Below are 24,284 nucleotides of genomic sequence, written 5' to 3' on the forward strand. Positions count from 1 at the left end.
TACACTTGGCTCTATTATCATATCGTTCATCACCATTCAGCTCAGGACTGTCACCGGCTCAAATGCTCTTCAATCGAGATGTGAGGACAACGCTACTGGCGTTACACTTCACTGACCCAGATCACTCGCAAGTGCTGGACAAGTTACGTTGCCGACGTCACATACAAAACAGCACTATGACCGACATGCGAAAGTGCTGCATCCGTTAGCGATCAACTACATGGTTAGACTGCGACACCCTGGTGGAGGATGGTCTAACATGGCAATGGTACTCCGACAAGTATTGCCACGATCGTACCTTGTGAAGTCTGATGATGGTATGCTGTTTCGACGCAATCGTCGAGACCTGCTGAAGGTTCCACCTCATCAACTTGTATTTCCGACGTTGGATCTGCAGGACGCTATCATACGACATCCCGGGACACCAGCAGCTGGTGCCCAGCTGGACGTAAGAACCTCAGGGTCTCCATGCCCACTCAGGATGTCTACCCGAATCAGACGTGCACCCAGCCGTCTGAACTTGTGAACATGGGACTGATACAATCATTGATTTCTGTTCTGTATTTGTGCATGAAACTAACTGTGTTTGTTCCATTTTAGTTACAGCTCTGCAACTTGTGGTAGTATGACTAGGGAGATTACGGTACCCTAGAACCAAGCTGCCATTGGTGCAGAAGACTCGCTGCCCATTGGCCCAGGCAAGTCATGTGCCTCTCTGCCAATTGGCTGAGGCTAGTCATGTGACTCCCCGCCGATTGGCTGAGAGGTAGGTATAAGAACCCGTATCGGCTGGCAGTCGGCCTTTCTCTGTACGTCTACTGCCGGGCACACATCTAGTGTATTAAAGCCTGTTGTTTGGAACTACCTCTCGCCTCGTGTCCAATTGATGGTGCATCACAACTATTTTTTTTAAAAAGTGAAAAAGGGGATGTAGTGGTCTTTACATGGCTATGTACAGAAGGGGCTGATGGGACATGGAAAGACCACTAGGTGGCAGCACTGGTGGGTATAAAGGGAGAAGCAAGCAGTCCTCAAGCCTCTTTGGCTGATTAGACTGTGAGGAGAACAAAGGCAGAGATTTAGCTCAGGGCTGCTAGTGTGGTCAGGCCTAGTTGTAGTGTATAGAAAAGTTGTAACCTTCTACCAGTCTAGTTCTTAAAGTAAGAGCTCACGCAGTTATTTAAGTTGTGTTACTCAATAAACTTTATGCAAAACTTCTGGACGACTTCGAGCCTTCTTCCGAAAGCCTTTGCTGTAACTGAATTGAGTAGCACCTGTTACCTGCCATACAGTTAACAAAACAGTGAGAATGTGTTTGTCTTGTGAAAAAGTGTGGAAACTGCTGCCATTAGCCATGTGGCACGGGTACATGTTGATCGCTCAAGTCCGTTTCAAAGGCGCATGTTTCTTATTCTAGTCAATGCTCACTCAAAATGGCCTGAAGTTATCACCATGAAGTCAATGTCATTGGAGAAAACAACTGAGAGAATGGGTGAAATCTTCAATGGATTTGGATACCCTGAACAACTGGTGAGCAATAATGGACCACAGTTCATATCTCGAGAGTTCATAAACTACTTGATGGAGATCAGAATTCGACATATCGGGTCCGTTCCTTATCACCATGTCACATTTTGTACAGACAATGAAACATTCATTAAAGATAAACAGAGAACAAGGTTCATTGTCTAAACGTTTGAGTAAATTCCTGCTCACGTACAGTAATTGAAGTGGCAAGTTACTCTTGTGCCACACAAGTGCCACACAATGACAATCTCCTACAAGAGAGGATCTAACCAGCGTCCCTTGACATTCAATGGCATTACTGTTGCTGAATCTCCCACAATCAACATCCTCGGGGTTACCATTGATCAGAAACTGAACTGGACTAGCCATATTATTCCTACGGCTATCATAACAGGTCAAAGGCTAGGAATACTATGACGAGTAACCCACCTCCTGACCCCCAAAAGCCTGTCACTATCTACAAGTCAGGAGTGTAATGGAATACTCTCCACTTGCCTGGACGACTACAGCTCCAACAAAACTCAAGAAGCTCGACACCATCCAGAACAAATCCGCCCACTTGATTGCTCCTCCTTCCATAAACATTCAAGTCCTCCACCGACGAACCGTGGGTATCATTTACAAGATGCACTGCAGAAACTCGCCAAGATTCCTTAGGCAGCACTTTCCAAACACACGACCACTACCATCCAGAAGGACGAGCAGCAGATACCTGCAACCCCACCTCGAGGTTCCTGTCCAAGTTACTCACCACCCTGACTTGTAAATATATTGCCGTTCCTTCACTGTCACTGGGGCAAAATCCTGTAACACCCTCCCTAACAGCACAGTGGGTGTACCTACAACGCAGGGACTGCAGTGCTTCAAGAAGGCAGCTCTGAAGGGCAACTAGGGATGTGCAATAAATGCTGGCCTAACTAATGACACCCACAACCTGTAAATGAATTTAAAAAAAAAAAATACTGTGCACTCAACAACCCAAGGTTTCGGAGCAGCCAGTGGCAAGGGGTTAGCACAGCTGCTTCATGGCGCCAAGGACCCAGGTTTGATCCCGGCCCGGGTCACTGTCCGTGTGGAGTTTGAACATCTTGCCCGTTTTTGCGTGGGTCTCACCCCCACAATCCAAAAGGATGTGCAGGGTTGGTGAATTGGCAACATTAAATTGTCCCTTAATTGGAAAAAAAAATTGGATACTCTAAATTTATTTAAAAAAGAACACCCCAAGCTTCTCCGGCATTGCTAATGGTTAAACGTCAACTACACAGAGCATTTTTCATTTCAAGGTGGTGCACTGGGTGCAAATGACTCGGGTGAGGATGAGTGGGTTCTGCCAGAGGGTGACCGATAGGTGTGAGAAGTGCAGGCGAGGGCCGGTGAATCCGCTCACGTGTTCTGGGGCTGCGAAAAGCTGGAGAGCTTTTGGGAGGCGGCTTTTGGGATATTATCCAGGATAGTGGGGATGGAGATAAGGCCAGACCCTATGGTGGCAATTTTTGGGGTCTCAGATGAGCCAAAGATACTGGAGGGGAAGGAGGCCGATGGTGTGGCCTTCGCCTCTTTGATTGTCCGGTGAAGGATCCCATTGAATTGGAGATTGGATACGCGCCGGGGATGGTGGCCTGGCTGGGGGACCTGTACGACTTTCTCCTGCTAGAGAAGATCAAGTTTGAGTTGAGAGGGGTTGAAGAGGGTTTTGAGGTGCGGTGGAGGCCATTCATCAACTCATTTGAGGAGTTGTTCGTCGCCGGGGAGGGGTGGGGTACACCATTCGATTTGCTAAAACCACCCAATACAAAATAAGTTGTCAAGAAAAAGCAGCAGGAGCACGTCATTCGGCAGAAGAACAAGGTGAAACGTGTTTTTTGCCAGGTCAAGGTCAAGACATTCTTGCAAGAAATTGTGCCACAAGTGAAAAGTGGATTCCTTCCACCATCTTAGCAGGCAGGACTGTGTCCAACACTGTTGCTCATTCTGGTGAGTGTGCTTTACACTCAATTGGCTCTGTTTTATTCCTTAGCTCTAGAGTCACCAGGTATCTTTATGATATAGCCACGAGGTTCAAGTTTAAGTTCAGATCAATGACTCAATACACCAGTTAGTAAGGTCCAATCAAACACATTTATTATTTACACAGTAAATCGATACTCATGCAACTAATACTAGCGGACTAAACTATTCCTATCACTGTAAGCCAATACTTATCTTCGATAAGGGAACCCACTGGATCAGGGAACAATGGCCTCTTGTTCTGTCCTGAGACTGCAGGCTTCCCAGTTGGTACGGATTAAGGGGTCAGGAGTGTCTATTCTCGTAGCGTGCGTTGGTTGGACACTTACTTGTCGGTGTAGCTGTTGGTCAGGCCTCTCCTTCTCCCGGTCAAGTCCTTAGAGAGCTGCTGCAAAGGTGTTCTGCTGGGAGGGCCGGCTAAGAGAGCGAACTAAACTTGGGACCTGACTTTTATAGGTCCCAGGGGCTTTGCGCCGTTTTGGGCGGACCCTGATCCTACTGTCAATCAATTAGGTCTCATCCCAATCGATTGGTACGAATCCTCCACTACTGAGGCTGTCCCTCGATCGCGGGGCGGTTCTTCCTAACTGGTTTGTTTCCTTTTGTTTCAGACCCCGTTGGCGCCGGGAAGTCTGACCTGCCATAGAATGTCCCAATTGTAGCTAATCGTTGTATCCATTGTTCCCGGGGATCGCTTCATTAATATGCAAACTGCTGGTTTCGGTGCTGTCTGCTTTCTTTGCAGCCAGAATACACATGAACTTCTGCAAACTGCTTGTCTTTCTTAACGTGTCCAATTTTCCCTGCGTGCTTTGTAAATCGCCATTTTGGGTCGGAAAGTGGCCACCTTCGGTAGCTACACCACCATACAAACCTGAGACGATTTAATATGGGGAAGGCATTTGGATAAACTTTTGACGACAAGAACCAATCCACCAGAGGCAGAACCGACAGGCCAAATCCAGCTGTGGGAAAATGGACAATCTAACTTTGCAGCCTGTCGTGTTAACATCTTCTAAATAAAGCACAATATTTTGGTCGAACCTCCAAGGTCTGCAGACTCAATCTTGAATCCAGTAGACATAAAAGACATAAGATTGAGACATCAATTTCAGTCATTTAAAGCTCCTTTCATAAGTTCCAAGGACCATTTATGTTCTATTTGGCATGGATTGCCTGAACAATTTAATCTCTTGAGGAAAAGTCTCAAAAGTTTCTCCCTGTCCATAAATCTGCAAGGATATTTTATGCAGAATCAAAGAACAAGATTTAAAATCAATTTATAATAAATTTAGAGCACCCAATTATTTATTTCCAATTAAGGGCAGTTTACAATGGCCAATCCAGATATACAGCACATCTTTTTGGGTTGTGGGAGTGAGACCCACGGGAGAGTGTGCAAACTCCACATGGGGCCAGGATTGAACCCAGGCCCCCATCGCTGTGAGGCAGCAAGACTAACCACTGTGCCACCGTGCTGCCCTAAGTATTAAAATCTTAGGGCTGTATAGGAATTTAGGACTGCACAGACAAAACTATTTTGGTACTACTGGATTGCCCTAGAGTTAATAAAACAGAAAACTGTATATATTGACAAACTGAAATAAAAGCAGAAAATCATGGAAATAAACAACGGATCAGGTTAGATGCCAGAGGGGCAGCACGATGGCACAGTGGGATAGCCCTGCAGCCTCACGGCGCCGACATCCCAGGTTCGATCCCGGCTCTGGGTCACTGTCCGTGTGGAGTTTGCACATTCTCCTCGTGTTTGCGTGGGTTTCGCCCCCACAACCCAAAAAGATGTGCAGGCTAGGTGGATTGGCCACGCTAAATTGCCCCTTAATTGGAAAAAATGAATTGGGTATCTAAATTTTAAAAATTAATAAATAAATAATAAGGTTAGAATGCCAGAAGGATGTTCCTGATAGTGCCGAGAACCGCGAGTAACAGTCTGAGGGTAAGAAGTAGACAATTTAGGACAGAGGTGAGGACAAATGTCTTCACCCGGAGAGTGGTGAGCCTGTGGAATTTGTTACCACAAGAAGTAATTGAGGCCAAAACATAGTGAGCAGGATTCTCTGGTCGGCAATGCCAAAATCGCGTTCTGCGATTGGCTGGAGAATCAAAGTTTCCGACCAAATCGGGGGAGGCGCCGCTTCCACAAAGCTCCGGGCGGCGTACCAACAGCCCAGGATGTTACCTGAGCATTTTAAGTAAGTTTCTAGAGCTATGTTTTCATGTCTGTCTCAGTCTGTCCAGAAACCACAGAAATCTCAAACCTGGCTTTCAGAGTCCACTTTGTGAAAGTTGCTGGGTTTTTTTTAAGATGTAGTGTTTATTTCCCAATAAACATTAAGGGCATGATGTGACCATCGTACTTAGTAGCAGTGCATTGGCAGAGATGAGGAAATGGTCTCATCTAAGTGTTGCTGTTTGCAGAGCATGACACTCCTGACCTTTCTTTTCTCTAGTTGCAGTCTCAGTATTCGCCATGTGAGCTATCAGTGGGAGAATTCACCACTTGGTGCCAAAACATCTGGGATTATGTCTCAATTTCTGTGAGATAATCTATCAAAAATTCCAGAGAACAACACACACTGCATCTTGCTGCCTACAATTGAAGCAATTTGGCCATTCATGAGAAATACTCAACTCAATATTGTGGATTCAGTTGCTGTGGTTTGTGTCACAAATTGACCAGCAGCTGTCACCATCTTCAAGGGAGGAAGTCCTGTATTTACGCAGTAGTATCCCACACATGCAGGAAGTGGAGCAATACAGAAAGTCAGGGATAGATGGGAGCCCAGGAGAGATTTGACAAATGGTAGTGATAAAGATTAACAAAGGTGTTACTAGTGGCCTGGAGGTCGGATCGCAGATGTTTAATAGCAGAATAATGGTCAGTGCACACTGAAAACAGAACATCAAAAGTGTACAGATTTCTTTATTTAACATAGTAGTAGTAGGTGAAAGAACGGTTTTATTTACTTGTTTAAGAAAAGCACCTGTGCAACAAACTTTGACTCTGCAACACCTGCAGCTTCAGCACTGTAGGTATCATTTTAGTATCAAAACAGTGTGCACACTTTCTGCTGGTTTGGCTTGTGCCAGATACTATTTTAGCAAGAGTATTAGTGTAAGTGTCAGGAGTGTGTACTGGAAATGGGCAGAATAGGCAGAATGTGACTTTGGTCAGCATCTGGTGTTGATTTGAGTTCACTGTCATGTTCTATGGACTGGCCAAAGTGAAGGATGAACTACAGAACATGCAGTTTCAAATAATTTATTATAGAACAAACTTTGGGTCAAATAACTAGGATAAATTAACTAACAAACAACTAACACGAAACAACTCTTGTGGAACTGCTGCAAATCCACCTCCCAGCGCGATCAACTCCTAGATCACATGGTGACGTGATGGGTTGACAATGCCACCAAGTGGTCTGAGGTCATGCATAAAATTATGTACAAACTTACATTATGCATATCATCACATTCACTGCTCCAGTTAATGTCCTCTCTTTTAGCGTGCACTACTGAACAGAGTGGTGTGGTGAATGTGTAACCACTATAATTCACACTGTACATTACTGTGTCCCTGTGGGCTCCATCTGTGAGCCGTTGCACGGCTCTGCCCACAGGGGGAGATGAGGAGCATCTCCGCCCTCGGCTCCACTCCCTTCTGGAAGTATAAGTGCTGCGGTCCTGCGAGTCCGCCTTCAGTTCAGCATAGTCGCAGGCAGGCTCAGTTGTAAGCCGATTAAAGCCATAGTTTACTTCAACTCGTGTCTCTGAATGAATTGATGGTCGCATCAATTGGGAAGAACACCCCCATCATGTTTAAGGTCATCAATTACTTTCAGGTAGTTACTGATTACTTTCTGCTGGCTCTATCTGAGTTTGTAGAAATTCTGTGCATTTCTATTGCTGATTAAAGTTGTTAAGGTCAGCAGGAAGTGGTGCTGCATGCGGAGAAGGCCTTGGTTTTAAGTTCAAGGATTTGAGCCCGTCATGGATGCTGCATTTATCCTCCCTTTCATCCTTCAACATGAAAGGGAGATTGAGCAGAGGCAGCAAGGAAGAGTATAAATTGCTTATAAGAGAGAAATAAATGAGAAGGGCTCTTACCCGGAGATCTACCCACCCAGGTTTTTCAGGGAGCCTTTCTCTGACTTCAGTTTTAGCCAGGAACAGTGTGTGTATTGTCTTCATTTTACAAAGGAGGTGCTCATAGAAATCTACCACCTTTGCATCTACCACCTTTTGCAGGCTGAGAGCAGGTCAAGGATGGTGTTCTTTCAGAGCCTAAACGAGTATTTACTGCACATCCGAATTGCCCTTGAGAAGTGGTGGTGAGCTGTCTTCTTGAAGCACTGCAGTCCATGTGGTGTAGGTACACCCACAGTGTAATGAGGGAGTAAGTTCCAGAATGTTGACTGTGAAAGAATGGCTTGGAAGGGAAATTGCAGGAGTGGTGCCCCCATGCATTTGCTGTCCTTGTCGTTTCACATGGCAAAGGTGTGGGTTTGAAAGGTGCTGCCAAAGGAGCCTTGGTGTGATTGTGGCTGGTAGACACGGCTGCCACTTTGTATCAGTGGTGGAGAGAATGAATGTTTATCATAGTAGATGGGGTGTCAGTCAAGTGGCTGCTTTGTCCGTCTGGTGTCGAGCTTCTTGAGTGTTGTTGGAACTGCAGTCATGCAGGCAAAAACAGAAGATTCCGTCACATTCTTCACTTGTTCCCTGTGGCCGACAGCAGGTTTTGGGTAATCAGAAGGTGAGTTACTCTCTGCTGAACTCCCAGCTCTTGCAGTCACATTATTTATATGGTTTGTCCAGTTCTGTTTCTGGTCAATGGCAACCCCTAGGATGTTGATAGTGGGGGATTCAATAATGGTAATGCCATTTAATGTCAAGGGGAGATGGTTGGATTGTCTCTTTATGAGATGATCATTGCCTGGCACTTGTATCCCTGAGTTTGTATGTTTCAACACCGATTTTGCTGATTTTAATTTCTGCAGATATTTCCTGTGCATTCTACTTAAAAGACTTTTGTAGAATCATTGAATGGTTACAGGACATATCATGGAGCATTAAAACACCAGTGTGCTTCAAATGTAATGCAACATGCTGTCTATTTTCATGATATATAGGATGTTGTTGTCCCATTGCTCATTCAATTTGGATTTTTGGAATCCCATTGTGTGAAAGTGTTTGCTAATAAATTATTGAAATTGTTGCAACAAGCAGTGAATTAAAGATGATACTATTAACTTTGAGCAAAGTATGAGTTCAGAGCTAAGATGTAAACATAGAAAATAGGAGCTGGAGGAGGCCTTTCGGCCCTTCGAGCCTGCTCTGCCATTTATTATGATCATGACTGATCATCAAATTTAATAGCTTAATCCCGCCTTTCCCCAATATCCTTTGATCCCCTTCATCCTAAGTGCTATATCTAACTTCTTCTTGAAAACATACAAAGTTTTGGCCTCAACTATTTCCTGTAGTTACAAATTCCACAGGCCGACCACTCTCTGGTTGAAGAAATTTCCCCTCATCTCTCTCCTGAATGGTCTACCCTGTATCCTCAGACTGTGACGCCTGGTTCTGGCACACCCACCATCAGGAACATCCTTCCAGCATCCACCCGTCCAGTCCTGTTAGAATTTTATAGGTTTCTATGAGATCCCCCTCATTCTTTTTTTAAAATGTATTTTGTTCCAAACTTATACAAAATTTAACAGAACATAAACAATTTGGGGAACAAACTCCCCGACACACAACTATACAGTTTATACAATTTTTCCTTTTTTCACCCCTCCCCCTCCCCTACGACGAACAGCTCTTCAAACATGGTCACAAACACCGCCACCTTGTCCTGGGGCGCTCCACTGAACCCCTTAAATCGTACTTGATCTTTTCCAGTCGAAGAAAGTCATACTGTATAAGTCCCCAGCCAAGCCGCCACCCCCAGTGGCATTGCTGACCACCACGCCAACAGAATTCTTTGCCGAGCAATAAGAGAGGCGAAGGCCGCAACATTGGCCTTCCTCCCCTCCATCAGCTCCGGCTTCTCTGATATCCCAAATATCGCCACCAAAGGGTTCGGCTCAACCTCTTCCACCGCTATCCTTGTTAGTGCCACGAACACTCCCACCCAAAATCTCTCCAACTTTTCGCAGCCCCAGAACATTTGGAGCATGATTTGCTGGTCCCCGCCCACACTTCCCACACTTATCTGCCACTCCCTGGAAGAACCCACTCATTCTTGCCCAAGCTATATGTACCCTGTGTACCACCTTGAACTGTATCAGGCACATTCTTGCGCACAAGGAACTCGCATTCACCCTTCGTAGAGCCTCACTTCATGCTCCCCAGTTTATCTCCTCTCCCGGCTCCCCTTCCCACTTCTCCTTAATCTTCACTGCCTGCTCACCTCCCTGCTCTCTCAGCCACCAGTACATATCCCTGATCCTGCCCTCTACCTCCACAGCCGGAAGCAGCAGAAGCTCCAACAGGGTGTACCTCGGCAACCTGGGGAACTCTTTCCAAACCTTCCGCAAGAAGTCCCATACCAGCAGGTACCTAAACTCACTGTTTCTCGGGAGCTCTGTCCTCTCCTTCAGTTCCTCTATATTGATAAACCCTTTTTCCAGGTACAGATCCCTCACAACCAGCCCCACTTCTCTCCACTTCCTATACATGCCCTCGGCTCAAAACCATGTTAGTTCCTACTCTTTGTTTCCTGTCTGCCAACCCGTTTTCTATCCATCTCAGTACACTGCCCCTATTCCAAATCGCTTTAATTTTACACACTAATCTCTTATGCGGGACTTTTCAAAGCCTTCTGAAAATCCAAATATACCACATCCCTCATCAACTCGACTGGTTACATCCTTGAAGAATTCCAGTAGATTTGTCAAGCATGATCTCTCCTTCATAAATCCATGCTAACTCTGTCCGGTCCTGCCACTATTTTCTCAGAGCTCTGCTATAAAATCTTTGATAATGGATTTTACAACGTCGGGATTACTGTTGCATTATTCCATGTTTTCTTTTTACCTCCCATTTTAAATAGGATACTTGGGTTTGTCAAACTTGCAATAACCCTTTCCTGCGGCACCTTTGTTTTGTACCTTTTCACATTACTTACCAAGAAACTATTGGCATTTTATTTTTAAAAATTAACATTAGACAAGACAACATGCCAGATTATGCAATTGCAATTTTTCATTTCATGTTAACAATGCCTGATGTCTCATTGGAAGTTAACATGCTAATGGATATAAATGTACGTACTAATATTCATTTAATTAAATATACAAACAATAAAGAAAGTACATGGAGTAGCTTTTCCAATCTGTACATAACTAAGGTCTCTGATACCTGGAATTATTCTCAGAAATATCTTCTGCACACTCTCTAAAACCTTCACATCCTTCCTAAAACCATTCTTCCTAAAGTTCAGTGCTTAGAATTAGACGCAATACTGCTGATAAGGCCAAACTATCAACTACATGATAACGTATTTGCCTCTATGCATCATTACCTATTTATAAAGCCCAGGATCACATATACCTCTTTCTTAACCTGCCCAGCCACTTTCAATATTTCGTGAACAAATAATGCAAGCAGAACGATCTTATAATAATTATTTATTTTATATTGCTTCTCCATGTTCTTCCTACCAAAATCTTAATTTCACTTTTTCCTGCATTAAATTTAATCTGCTACAGAACCGCCAATCCCACCTGTCTGTCCATTATATCTTGAAGTTTATCGCTATCCTTCTAACAGTTAACGATATTCTAAACTTTGCATCACTTGTAAATTCTGAAATTATGCCCTGTACACCCAAGTCAAATAATCAAATACACCCAAATAATTAATATAGGTCAAAAAAAGCAGTAGTCGTTGTATTACAAAGGAGTCCCATTGTATACCTTCCTTTAGTTGACAAATGTTTAACACTGCTTTTGATTTCACTGGGAATCAGGGGTAAAACTCTTCACTGGTTGGAAGCCAATCATCTCGATCCCAGGACATAACTGCAGGGGTTCGTCAAAGAAGTGTCCTAGGTCCCAAATATCTTCAGCTGCTCCATCAATGGAATTCTCTCCGCATAAGTCAGAAGTGGAGATGTCCATTGATGATTACACAATATTTAGTACCTATTGCAACCCCCAAGATACTGAAGTGGTCCATAACTGTATGCCACAAGACTTGGACAACAGTAAGGCTTGATAAGTGACAAGTGATATAATAATAAATAATAATAATCTTTATTTGTGTCACAAGTCGGCTTACATTAACACTGCAGTGAAGCTACTGTGAAAATCCCCTATTCACACCACCCAAGTGCCAGGCCATGACTGTCTCCAGCACGAGAATCTCACCATTTCCCCAGGATATTCAATTGCACTACCATCACTGAATCCCCGAAGGTAAACACCTGGGGATACCAGAAACTGAACTGGACCAGCCATATAAATAGCAGAGCAGCTCAGAGGCATCAGAATTCTGTGTTGAGTATCTCATTTTCTGACTACCCATAGCCTGTCCATCATCTACAAGTTACAAGTCAGGAATGCGATAAAATACTCTTCACTTGCCTGATGGAGTGCACCTCCAACATCATTCAAGATGTTCATGATTCACTGGGCCCCTCCACACCGCTCATACCTATTCTTTATCCCCTCAAATACTCAACTCAACATACCCCTTGTTAAATGTGCCCCATCTACCACCTTTAATTGTATGAGCCCAAGCCTTTCACACACGATGACGTGGCATTCACCCTCCGCAGGGCTTCGCACGACACCCTCTCCTCCACTTCCTTCCACCAGTTCTTCCTCCCACTTGGCCTTCATCCCCTCCAGCATCGCTATGTCCTCCTTCCGAATCCTCCCATAAATTCTGGATACACTCCGGTCTTCCGCCCTCGGCAATGACAGTGCCCACTCCACACGATGGCGGCAATACCAGAAAGGTTGGAAAAGTCCTCCAAGCAAAATTTTGAACCTGCAAGTATCTGAATGCCTCCGACTGCTCTAACTGTACTTCTCCGCTAACTCCTCCAGACTCGCAACCTGGCACATAGGGTGGAGTTTAATGCTGTCCCCCATGGCCAGTTTGGTGGTGAGAGGCATTTAATCAGAAGGGATTGGGTGGCAGGTTGTGATCCTGCCACCTTCCAACTTCTATCCAATTAACCACATCTTCCTGACCTGCCACCCACTTAATTAATGCTCATTTAAGAGCCTCATCCCACCCTGCTGGTGGGGTGAGGAAGGGGGGGGGGGCCTCGGTCAAAGGCACTTGGTGCCCGATCAAGGGACCTGGTATCAAGAAGGCTGCGGAATGCCAATTCTGTGTCCTGGCTGTCAACCAGCCCTACTACCAGCATTAATTTTTGGCCTCGGACCTAACATCGATACCAGGTCTTGGGTGGTTGTCATCCTGGCAACAGCCATGGCCTTGTGGTTGTGCTGCCATTCAATGATTTGGCTACTGCTACTCCCAGAATATTTACTCTTGGTAAGGCCTGGCACTGCCCAGTTAGAGGCAATATGGGGTATTGCCGGCTCTCCAGCACCCCATCACTGCTTTACAGTGACTTCATTGCAGTGTTAATGTAAGCCTACTGGTGACAATAAAGATTTACTGAAATACTGCCTGTAGGTTCAGATAATAGACTTCAATTCAGTGAGTTGAATCCTTATTATTTTGATATTCTTTCTACATTTGAGCAGATTGGTCTCGTATTAAAATTTTAGACTGTACTCTTAGAACCAAGGTAAGTAATTGTGAACCTGGTGATGCACATTTAAATCTTCATTTATTTCTGATTGTTTAGCGAAGTAGATAGAATCAGAGTTTTACAGCAGAGAGAGATTATTCAGCTCATCATGCCCAAAGAACTTCAATTTAGTCCAACCTCCCAAAGTTTTTCTCATAATCTTGAAAATTAATTATCTTCAAGTGCACAGGCTTTTGTAACAGAGGCATTCACTTTTATTTCACAGAGCAAGAGAGACATTTAAGGGCAAATGACAGAGATTTCAATCTGAAATTCCATTACGTGGTGAGTAGACTTAACAATTTAAATTTTGACAATACATGTTTGATGGCGAGTGGGTAAACGTACTGAATAATATTGCATCGAAGAGCCAAGGTATATTGCCTCGTGTGCATTGTGTCATGAGAATGTCGCTTTAAGAAATGTTTGGCTGCTTATATTAATGCAGAGATGTCAGAGTGTGGGTGGAGCTGGGCTGTCTGTCAGCTTTTTACTTTTGTTTTAGGCTGTTTGCTGCAGGGTGTGTTTTAGTTTCGTTTTCAGTGTTGGAGCTGAAGCCAGACAGAGCAGGTGTACTGTTGGTCTCTCTGCCATGAAAAAACTGTCTCTTGATTATTTGGTGAATTCAGAATTATAAATGTTTTCAGAAGTGAATGTGAACCTGATGTTCTTCTGTCAAAAGGTGTTCTTTTGTCTTCTAGATGTTGTTTGGGAAGTTATTAAGGATTACTTAGTGTTTTTTTATTTGGGGGTTGTATTTGAATTGATTGTTGCTAAGATGTTCACTTTATGTTTTAAAAAGGTTAACTTGAGTTCACAGAATACACATTGTTTTGCTTCAAAAAATACTTTTCAATTTCTGCTGTACCACACCTGTAGAGTGGGCCGTGTGTTCCCCATGCCACAATCTATTAAAAGTTGTGAGTCAGGTGAACTCCATGATACACTTTGGGGTTTTCTAAACCCTGGCCCATAACAAATTGGGGGCTCGAGGGGGATAAATATCTATTGGATTGACTTTGTGAACTTAAAGACAGTGAGGGGTGAGCATTTTGTGTTTGCTTTTCAGGTGTGGTATTCTAGTTTAAGTGGGGAGTGTGTTGTGGACAATGGCTCTTTCAGAGGCTCTGAAGTGTTCCGGGGTGGAGACGATCACACGCAGTACCTTCCAGACAGAGACTAAAAGCAGACTGTTAGATTTGGCAAAACATTGCAGTTAACATTACCTGACAAAATGCAAAAAGATGAGGTAATTTTGGCAGTGGCTAAGCATTTAAAGTTGCCTAAGATACAGTTTATTCATTGGAAATGGCAGAAATTCAGTTACAAATTAAACAAATGGAACATGAGAAAGAATTAAAGCAGCTTGAATATGAAAGAGAGGAAAAAGAAAGAGAGAGAACGGAAAAAGAAAGAGAGAGATAAAGAGGACAAAGAAAAGGCGAGAGAAGAAAGGAGAAAAGAAAGAATAGCCCCAGCAGAACAAGAAGAAAGAGACAGGGAGTAACAGATCAGGGAAAAAGATAAAGAGAGAGTTTGAACTTCAGAAAATGGCCATGAAACATGACAGTCAGTTAAAATTGGCAGATGTAAAGGGAAACGTACGGTTGGATGATAGTGATGTGGATAGTGAGAAAGAGCGTCAAAGTTGAAGGCTTAGTGGGAATCTATTTAAATATGTCCAAGCATTGCCAAGGTTTGATGAGAAGGAGGTAGCAGCCTTTTTCATTTCATTTGAGAAGGTGGCTAAACAAATGAAATGGCCACAGGGCATGTGGTTATTACTGATTCAAACAAAGCTGGTAGGTAGAGCGAGTGAAGTGTTTGTATCACTACCGGAGGAGGTATCTGGGACGTATGAGGAGGTGAAAAGGTCCACCTTAGGTGCATAAGAACTAGTGCCTGAAGCCTACAGACAAAAGGTTTGGAAATTTAAGGAAATAATTTGGTCAAACATACATGGAGTTTGAAAGGCTCAAACAGAGTAATTTTGATAGGTGGATAAGGGCTTTGAAAATAGACCAAACGTATGAAGCTCTCAGAGAAATTATACTTTTGAAGGAGTTTAAAAATTCAATTCCTGATGTAGTGAGAACTCATGTGGAAGAACAGAGGCGGATATTTTTAGTTCAGGAAAATTGGCGGAGTTACAACAGGAAGATGTAGAAATAAAACGGATGTATCAGAAAGCATACATGGAAGAGCAATGTGAGTGTATGCCGGAGTGTTATTACCGTAAAAGTGATGTTTTGATGAGAAAATGGAGACCTTTACATATGCAGGCAGATGAAAAGTGGGCAGAAGTTCATCAAGTAGCATTGCCGGCAGGGTATTGAAAGGCGGTGTTGCGAGTTGCACATGAGGTACCAGTGGGAGGTCATTTGGAAATAAGGAAAACTCAAGCTAAAATCCAAAAACATTTTTAATTGGCCTGGACTACATAAAGATGTAGTTACATTTTGTCAATCATGTCACACACGTCAAGTGATAGGGAAACCTCAAGCAGTGATAAAAACAGCACTCCTAATACCCATTCCAACATTTGAGGAACCTTTTATAAGTGTCCGAATTGATTGCGTAGTACCACTTCCTAAAACGAAAAGTGGGAATCAATATCTTTTGACTATAATGGATGTGTCTACTGGGTTTCCAGAGGCCATTCCAGTACGTAATATTACAGCTAAAAAGATTGCGGAGAAGTTACTTAAATTCTTTACTAGATATCGACTACCCACAGAAATGCAATTGGATCAAGGATCAAATTTTACCTTCAGGTTATTCAAAGAAGTTATTAAAAGCTTAGGAATAAAACAATTTATATCAAATGCGTACCATCCAGAATCGCAGGGAGCGTTAGAAAGGTGGCATCAAACATTAAAGACAATGTTGAGGGCTTATTGTCAAGATTATCCAGAGGATTAGGATAAAGGAATTACATTCGTACTGTTTGCAATTAGGGAAGCACCTAATGAATCAACCAAATTTAATCCTTTTGAACTAATTTTTGGTCATGAGGTAAGAGGACCACTTAAATTGATTAAGAAAAAGTTGGTGAGTGAGCAATCAGAACTTACATTATTGGATTACATGTCAAATTTTAGGGAACGATTAAATAGAGCAGATGAATTTGCTAGACATCATTTAAAAGTTTCACAAAATGTGATGAAACGGGTAGCGAACAAGAAATCCAAAGTTTGTAGTTTTGTCTGTGGAGATAAAGCTTTAGTGTTATTACCAGTGGTAGGTGACCTTTAAAAGCTAGGTTTTGTGGACCGTATCATATTGAAAGGAAATTAAGTGAGGTGAATTAGGTGGTTAAAAACACCAGATAGAAGGAAGACTCGCCGAATGTTTCATGTGAATGTGCTTAAAAGGTACTTTGAAATGGAAGGAGAGAAAAAGGAGGTTTTAATTATTCTATCTCAAAGTGACGAACCAAATCCAGATGACTGTGAATTTGACAAACCTCAAATTAAATTGGAAAATGAAGATGTTCTTAAAAATTGGGATAAATTGTTGAGTAACCTCCCAGAGGAAAAACGAACTGACCTGAAAGAGTTATTGATATCACATGGACAAGTTTGTCGAGATAAATTGGGATGTACTAAAATGGCTATACATGATGTAGATGTGGGAAATGCTGTTCCAATCAAACAACATCCAGATAGATTTAACCCTTTAAAATTGCCACAGGCTAACAAAGAGATTGAGAGTATGCTTAAAACTGGCATAATTGGAGTGGGTTGCAGATAGTGGAGCTCACCGATAGTGATGGTTCCAATAGCAGACGGTAGTCCAGTGTGTGGACTATAGAAGGTTAATGCATTTCCAAGAACGGACTCTTATCCTATCCCACGTCTGGAGGATTGCATTGAGAAAGTGGGACAATCAGCTTTTATTTCCAAACTGGTTTTACTTAAAGGTTACTGGCAGGTGCCTTTATCCGAAAGAGCGAAGGAGATTTCAGCTTTTGTGGCTCCAGATGGTATATACCAATTCAAAGTTATGCCATTTGGCATTAAAAACGTACCAGCCACATTTCAACGGTTAACTAACAAAGTTGTTTCAGGATTACCCAATTGAGCGGTATACATCGACAATCTGGAATTTTCAGCCAGACATGGAAAGAACATTTAAAACATCTGATGGAGTTATTCGATCGACTTAGGAGGCGGGTTTGGTGATAAACCTAGCCAAAAGTGAATTTGGAAAAGCCCAAGACACTTTCCTTGGCCATACAATTGGACAGGGTCGAACGTTCACACAGGATGTGAAGACAACAACTATTGAGGAGTTTCTGATAGCCTCAAGACAAAAGGGTAATAATGCGAAAACTTGGCATGAGTGGATTTGATCGAACATTTGTGCAAAGGTTTTGTAGCGTGGTTGCTCCACTGATGAACTTGCTGAAGCAACGTCAAAAGTTTCAGTGGACAGTGGAGTTTCAATAGGCATTTGACTGCCTGAAAGCTGTGATAACCAATGCACCTGTGTTGGAGAATTACAAGGGACTATGTGATCAGGTTGAACTAAAGTTTCTGATTTTGAAGAGAAATGCCAAGGCGTAGAGAAATGGACAAATCGTGCAGAGACCTTCTTCTTCAAAGAGACTGTCAATCGAGAAGGATTCCAGTTGGAGGAATAACAAAAAATGGACCATATTGTTGTACCTGTTTGTATGTGTTGTTTTTTGAAACGAAAAGTATATTTATTGTGTGCATTTCTTGAAGGATAGTGAAAAGGTGAAAAATGAAACCACCTTGAAGTTGATGGTTTATTTTTTTCTTGGGGGGAGGTGTCATGAGAATGTCGCTTTTAGAAATGTTTCGCTGCTCATATTACTGCAGTGATGTCAGAGTGTGGTTGGAGCTGGGCTGTCTGTCAGCCTTTTACTTTTGTTTTAGGCTGTTTGCTGCAGGGTGTGTTTTAGTTTCGTTTTCAGTGTTGGAGCTGAAGCCAGACAAAGCAGGTGTACTGTTGATCTCTCTGCCATGAAAAGACTGTCTCTTGATTATTTGGTGAATTAAGAATTATAAATGTTTTCAGTAGTGAATGTAAACCTGATGTGCTTCTGTTAAAAGATGTTTCTTCTGTCTTCTGGATGTTGTTTGGGAAGTTATTAAGGATTACTTAGTGTTATATTCTTTGGGGGTTGTATTTTAATTGATGTTTGCTAAAATGTTCACGGTATGTTTTAAAAAGGTTAACTTGAGTTCATCGAATAAACATTGTTTTGCTTTAAAAAGTATTTTTCAATTTCTGCTGTACCACACCTGTAGAGTGGGCCGTGTGCTCCCCATACCACAATCTATTAAAAGTTGTGGGTCAGGTGAACTCCATGATACACGTTGGGGTTCACAAAACCATGGCCCTTAACATCTGGCAGTCAAACAATACACAGGAATATAATTTGCAAAATCAAATATCTGACATGTCATGGTATTGTTGATATCTTACCTATAGAGTGAAGGATCATTCTGCTGGAGCCAAAGTTAGTGTGGAACTGCATTATGATGTTTCCAAGCAAATCTCAGTTGGTAGACCTTAAACATCCAGATCATATAATTCGCCTTTTCAATAAGCGAAGCTGATCAGATAATATGTGATAAAATTCAGTGAATCGTCTTGTGGATAGTCTGAAGTTTGTTCTTCATGCTGATATTGTGAAGTTGTCACACATTGCAGTGGAAACTGTAAGGAAGAGTCTGTGATTTTGCCGCAACGACAAATGTGGGTTTATCTGTCAATTGCCACACATCCCAGGAGATTGATCTTCGAGCCTGCATGGCGCTATAAAGTTTTTTAACGTTCTTCTTTTCTATTTATTTCGCCATTTGGTCCCGTGGTCCTCGTCTGCCATATAGTAGGATTGTGTCTGATCTTGCACACTTTCCTGCAATCTCACTATCTTCCTTTAATCACTTAATAACCAAAATTCTTTCAATCTTTGTCTTGAATATGCTCAACAACCGAGTAGCCACAGATTTCTGGGGTATATAATTCCAAAGGTATACAATTGTTTAAACTAAGAAATTTATCTTCAGCCCTAAAGAGCTGATTCCTTATTCTGAGATCATAGTTCTAAACATCACAGCCAGGGGAGAGATACTCCCACCATCTGCCTTGTCAGTCCCTTAGTAATTTTATAGATTTATATGAGGTCACTTCTCACTCTTCTAAACTCCAGTGGGCCTAGTTGACTCTTTCCTCATGGTACTATAGTATCTCATCCCAGAACTCAGACGAGTGAACTTTTATTGCTCTCATTCTATGGCAACAGACCAAACTTGTATACAGTATGTACTGCAAGCGAATCCTCACCAAGGCTCTATATAAGTGCAGAAAGACACCTTTGACCTACTTCAATCCCTTTTTAAGAAAGGCTAACATACCCTTTGCTTTCCTCACTGTTTGCTGTATGAGTATGTTAATTTGATGGTAATTTGTTAACTGATACTACTGTGACAAAAATAAACTAGCCCTCCTTGTCCTTCTCGACCTGGCTGCAATCTTTAACAAGGTTGACCGCATCTAGTTCCATTCTTATGCAGTTTAGGTGGATTGTCCGTCTTCCCGTGACGGCCATGGTGTGATGGTCACACACAAGGCAGCTACTGCTCAAAGGCATACAAAAGAGCACTTTTTACCCAAAAACGAGAGAATCTTTGACGGAAAAGTGTAGCTGAAGGTCAGGGAAGTTCCCTCCTGAGTGTAGCATGTCTGCTGGTTACCAGACCCTGCAGTAGAAGGTGAAAGACATGGCCAAGGAGTTGGAAGAGACCTGTGGCGCAGAAGCTATTCGAAAGATGGCGCAGGGTGAAGGGCCAGTACAGGTTGGAAAGCCCCAGATGGAACAGTTGATGGCTTTCATCAGGGAAGTGTTCCATCAACAAAGGAAATAGATGCAAGAGGACAGATCAAAAGCCATCGGAGGGACTGTGGCACCCCTGAAGGGCTCAATGGAAAGATTCGAAAAGTGTTTGGAAGCACAGGGTTCGCAGATCCAAGAGATGGAGAGGGTGATGTTGGACCATAGCGATCGGGTGGTGGCATTGGAGTTGGAGGTAGGGCTCTTCGGAGACTTATCAAAGACACTGAGAGCAAAGGTGGAAGAACAACAGAACAGGTCAGGAAGACAAAACCTGCGCATAGTCAGCCTGCCTGAAGGAGTGGAAGGCACGAGTGCCACGAGGTACTTCTCGAGAGGACTGGTGGCGGAGGGGTGCTGGACAAGGCCCCTGAGATGGATAGAGCGCATAGATCTCTGAGGCAGAAGCCAAGAGCTGGGGAGTCGCCGCGGGCGGGGATCATAAGACTCCACAAGCTCATGGAAAAAGCGAAGATCCTGCAGTGCGAAAGGGAGAAGCGGACCTGCCAATGGGAGGAGAAGAAGGTCCGAATATACCAGGACATTGGAGCTGAACTAGCAAAACGGCGTGCTGGGTTTAATAGGGCCAAGGCGGTGCTGTATTAAAGGCAGATCAGGTTCTGAGTACACTACCCGGCAAAACTGCAGCCGACTTATGAGGGTTGGGAATGCTGCTATGAAACCCCAGATGCGAGCAATGACTTTATTAAAAAGTACAAACTGGCGGCACTGAACTTTACTGGGATACGAAGATGCCGGCACTTCGGAATTAAGGGAGAAAGAGGTAGAGTGGGGGGGGCTTATTTTCCTCCGAGGTAGAGGGTTTTTATTTTCTTGTTGGGTCGACAATGAGTAGCAGGGGTAAAAAGTTCATAAGGGGACGGCCGATTCCCCCCCCCCCCCCCCCCCACCCACACCTCCCCCACTCCTGCTGCCTTTGACGGTGTTTTTCTTTTCCTTGTTTTTCTTCGGAGAAGGCGACCTGTGGTCTGAGATGTGTTTTTGTTTGGGTGAGGTCTGTGGGGAAAGAGGTGAGGGATGCCGGGGCATCAGTAGGAGGAGCCTTTCAGCAAGAGTTGCCACACTGGTAGGTAATACTGGTGAACGGAAGTGAGACAAGGGAGATGGCCGCGACAGATGGCCGAGGGAAGTGGGTGGTTGGGGGGGCAGGGTTGTTCGAGAAGCGTGGTCAAGGGCAGGGAACGGGGCTATCTTGGATGGGCCCGGTACAGGGTGAAATTAGAGAGGGCAGAGGATGGTGGACGGTAGAGGGGAATGAAGGCGTAACCCTCCAGTAGCCTTATAACGTGGAACGTGCGAGGGCTCAACAGACGGATGAAGAGATCTCAGGTCTTTGCGAACCTGAGGCGTTTGAAGGCGGGGTGGTCTTTCTGCAGGAGACGCACCTCTGCGTGAAGGACCAGGTTAGGTTGAGAAAGGGTGGATGGGCCAGGTATTTCACTCAGCGTTTGACGCGAAGTCGCCGGGGGTGGCCATCTTGATGAGCAAGAAGACGGGGTTTGTAAGTGCGAAGGAAGTGAGGGACCTGGGTGGAGATATGTGATATTGAAGGGGGCGCCGGTGTTGTTGGTAAATGTATAAAACACCGAATTTGGACAATGTAGGATTTACGAGGGGGTTTCTGGCAATGAGATACTTAGCCACACACCAGTTGATAATGGGAGGAGACTTTAATTGTGTTCTAGAGCCGAAGGTGGACAGGTCGAGCCCCAGGTCAATGGAAAGGATATGGATGGCAAAGGAGCTGGGAGGGTTCATGGAAAAGATGAGCATGGTGGATCCGTGGCGCTTTAAGAACCCGGGGGGAGGGGGAGGTAGTACTCCTTTTTCTCGCAGGGTATACTCCAGAATCGACTTCTTTGTGGTGAGCCACGAGGTGTTGGTAGAGGTGGAGGGGGCTGAGTACGCAGGGACAGTAATTTTGGACCATGTGCCCCACTGGCTAAAGATTCAGCTTAGATTGGGATGGGAGCAGAGGCTGGAATGGAGGCTTGACTCTGGATTGTTGGCAGATAGAGGGCTATGTGATAAGGTGGTGTCGGTGATTAAAGATTATATAGAGTTGAACCAGAATGGGGAGGTGTTGGCGGCCACATTTTGGGAGGAGCTGAAGGCGGTAGTCCGAGGGGAGATTATCTCATTTACCGCACATGAGGATAGGAGAAGGAGGGAGGAGTAAGAGGGTTTCCTGTACAAGATAGTCAATGTAGACAGGGATTACTTGAGGGCACCCACTGTTGATGGATTAGTGCGAAGGAAAAAACTACAGGGCAATTCGATAAGCTGATGACAGGGAAGGAGTGGGGGCAGCTGCGTAGGGCAAGGGAGGTGCAGTATGAGTATGGGAAGAAGGCAAGTCGAATGTTGGCACACCAACTCTGGAGGCAGGCCACATCCAGGGAAATGTTGAGGATATGGGCAGAGACATGGGAGGTTGTGACGGAGCCGGGGAAGATAAATGAGACATTTAGGGAATACTATGAGGAACTGTACATGGCGGACCTGGGGAGGGAGGTTGGGTGGTGAACAAGGGGACATGGGGCGGTGTTTGGATGGGATGGAGTTTCTGCGGCTGGAGGACGAGAAAAGGCTGGCTCCAGAGGTGCCTTTGGGGCTGAGGGAGGTATTGGACAGTATAAGGGTTATGAAATCAGGAAAGGCCCCAGGGCTGGAATTATATAAGGAGCTTGCAATGGAACTGGCAGCACAACTGTTTAGCGAGGTGCCTGAGAAGGGGAAGCTGCCGGTGACGAAGACGTAGGCTATGATCACATTGATAACAAAGAAGGAGAAGGACCTATTAGAATGTGGGTCGTACAGACCCATATCACTGTTAAATACAGATGTAAAAGTGCTGGCTAAGTTGGTGGCGGGGAGGATGGAAGGTTGTGTCCTGGGAGTGGTCGCGGAGGACCATACAGGCTTTGCAAAGGGCACGTAGCTCTCCAGTAATATTAAGTGGCTGTTAAATGTGATAAAGACCCTGACGAGAGGTAGTGGTGTCCACGGATGCAGAGAAGGCATTTGACCGGGTGGAGTAGCGATACCTGTTCGAGGTACTGGGAAAGTTTGGGTTTGGGCCACCAAAGTTTGTGGTGTGGGTGTGCCTGCTATATGTGGCACCAGTGGCGAGTATACGGACCAACGATATAACCTCATGAAGCTTCGGGCTACACAGGGGAACAATGCAGGGGTGCTCATTGTCGCCTCTGCTATTCGTGCTCGCAATAGAGCCTCTGGCAATGGCCCTCAGTATATTGGCAGAGTGGTAAGGGATTATGAGGGGGAGTAGGGAGCATGGGGTGTCGCTATATGCGGTCGACCTGTTACTGTACGTATCGGACCCGTTTGGGGGCATGGGGAGGATTATGGGCCTATTACAGACGTTTGGGGCGTTCTTAGAATACAAATTGAACGTATGGAAAAGTGAAGTGTCCCGGTAAACAAATTGGGTTGGAGAGCCAACCTGGGGGGGCTACCACTCAAAGTAGCTAGTGACAGGTTCAGATATCTGGGGATCCAGGTAAAGAGAGAGTGGGCCCTTTTGCACAACTGGAATTTAACTAAATTGGTGGAGGAGGTTAGGGAGGATCTCCAGAGATCTGGCAGGGAGGGTCCAAGTGGTAAAGGTGAATGTCCTGCCAGCGTTCCTAATCATGTTCCAGATGCTTCGGATTTATATACCAAAGGCCTTTTTTTGTTAAGCCAGATACGATCATTTCAGAGTTTGTGTGTGTGGGAAAGGTGCCAACAGTAAAGAGGACTATGCCACAGAGGCAGAAGGGTGTGGGTGTGCCTGCTATATGTTGCCAAATTTACTGCATTACTACTGGGCATTGAACATAGAGAAGGTGAGGCGGTGGTGGGAAGGAGAGGCGGCAGAATGAGTTTGGATGGAGGAAGAATACTGCAGGGGGTCCATTCTGAGGGCTATGGTGATGGCGGCATTGCCACTACGGAGAGCTCAGTGGTGCAATCCACAGTGAAGGTGTGAAACCAGTTGAGGAGGCACTTTAGGATAGAGGTGATGTCGGAGCTAATACCGTTGTGCCATGGATTTGA

At 44.3% G+C, this 24,284-nt stretch overlaps 1 protein-coding gene across 3 annotated transcripts in view; it reads left to right on the top strand.

Annotated features, from left to right (window-relative positions):
- Positions 1-24,284, top strand: part of LOC119962771 (phospholipid-transporting ATPase ID-like) — a 348,272-nt gene that overhangs the window by 68,193 nt on the left and 255,795 nt on the right. For all 3 annotated transcript variants that reach the window (XM_038790831.1, XM_038790829.1, XM_038790830.1), the window contains one exon: positions 13,560-13,618. In XM_038790831.1, coding sequence (XP_038646759.1) covers positions 13,560-13,618 — 59 coding nt within the window. The remainder of the gene's footprint in view (positions 1-13,559; positions 13,619-24,284) is intronic.

Source organism: Scyliorhinus canicula, chromosome 3, assembly GCF_902713615.1.
Source record: "Scyliorhinus canicula chromosome 3, sScyCan1.1, whole genome shotgun sequence".
Taxonomy (NCBI): Eukaryota; Metazoa; Chordata; class Chondrichthyes; order Carcharhiniformes; family Scyliorhinidae; genus Scyliorhinus; species Scyliorhinus canicula.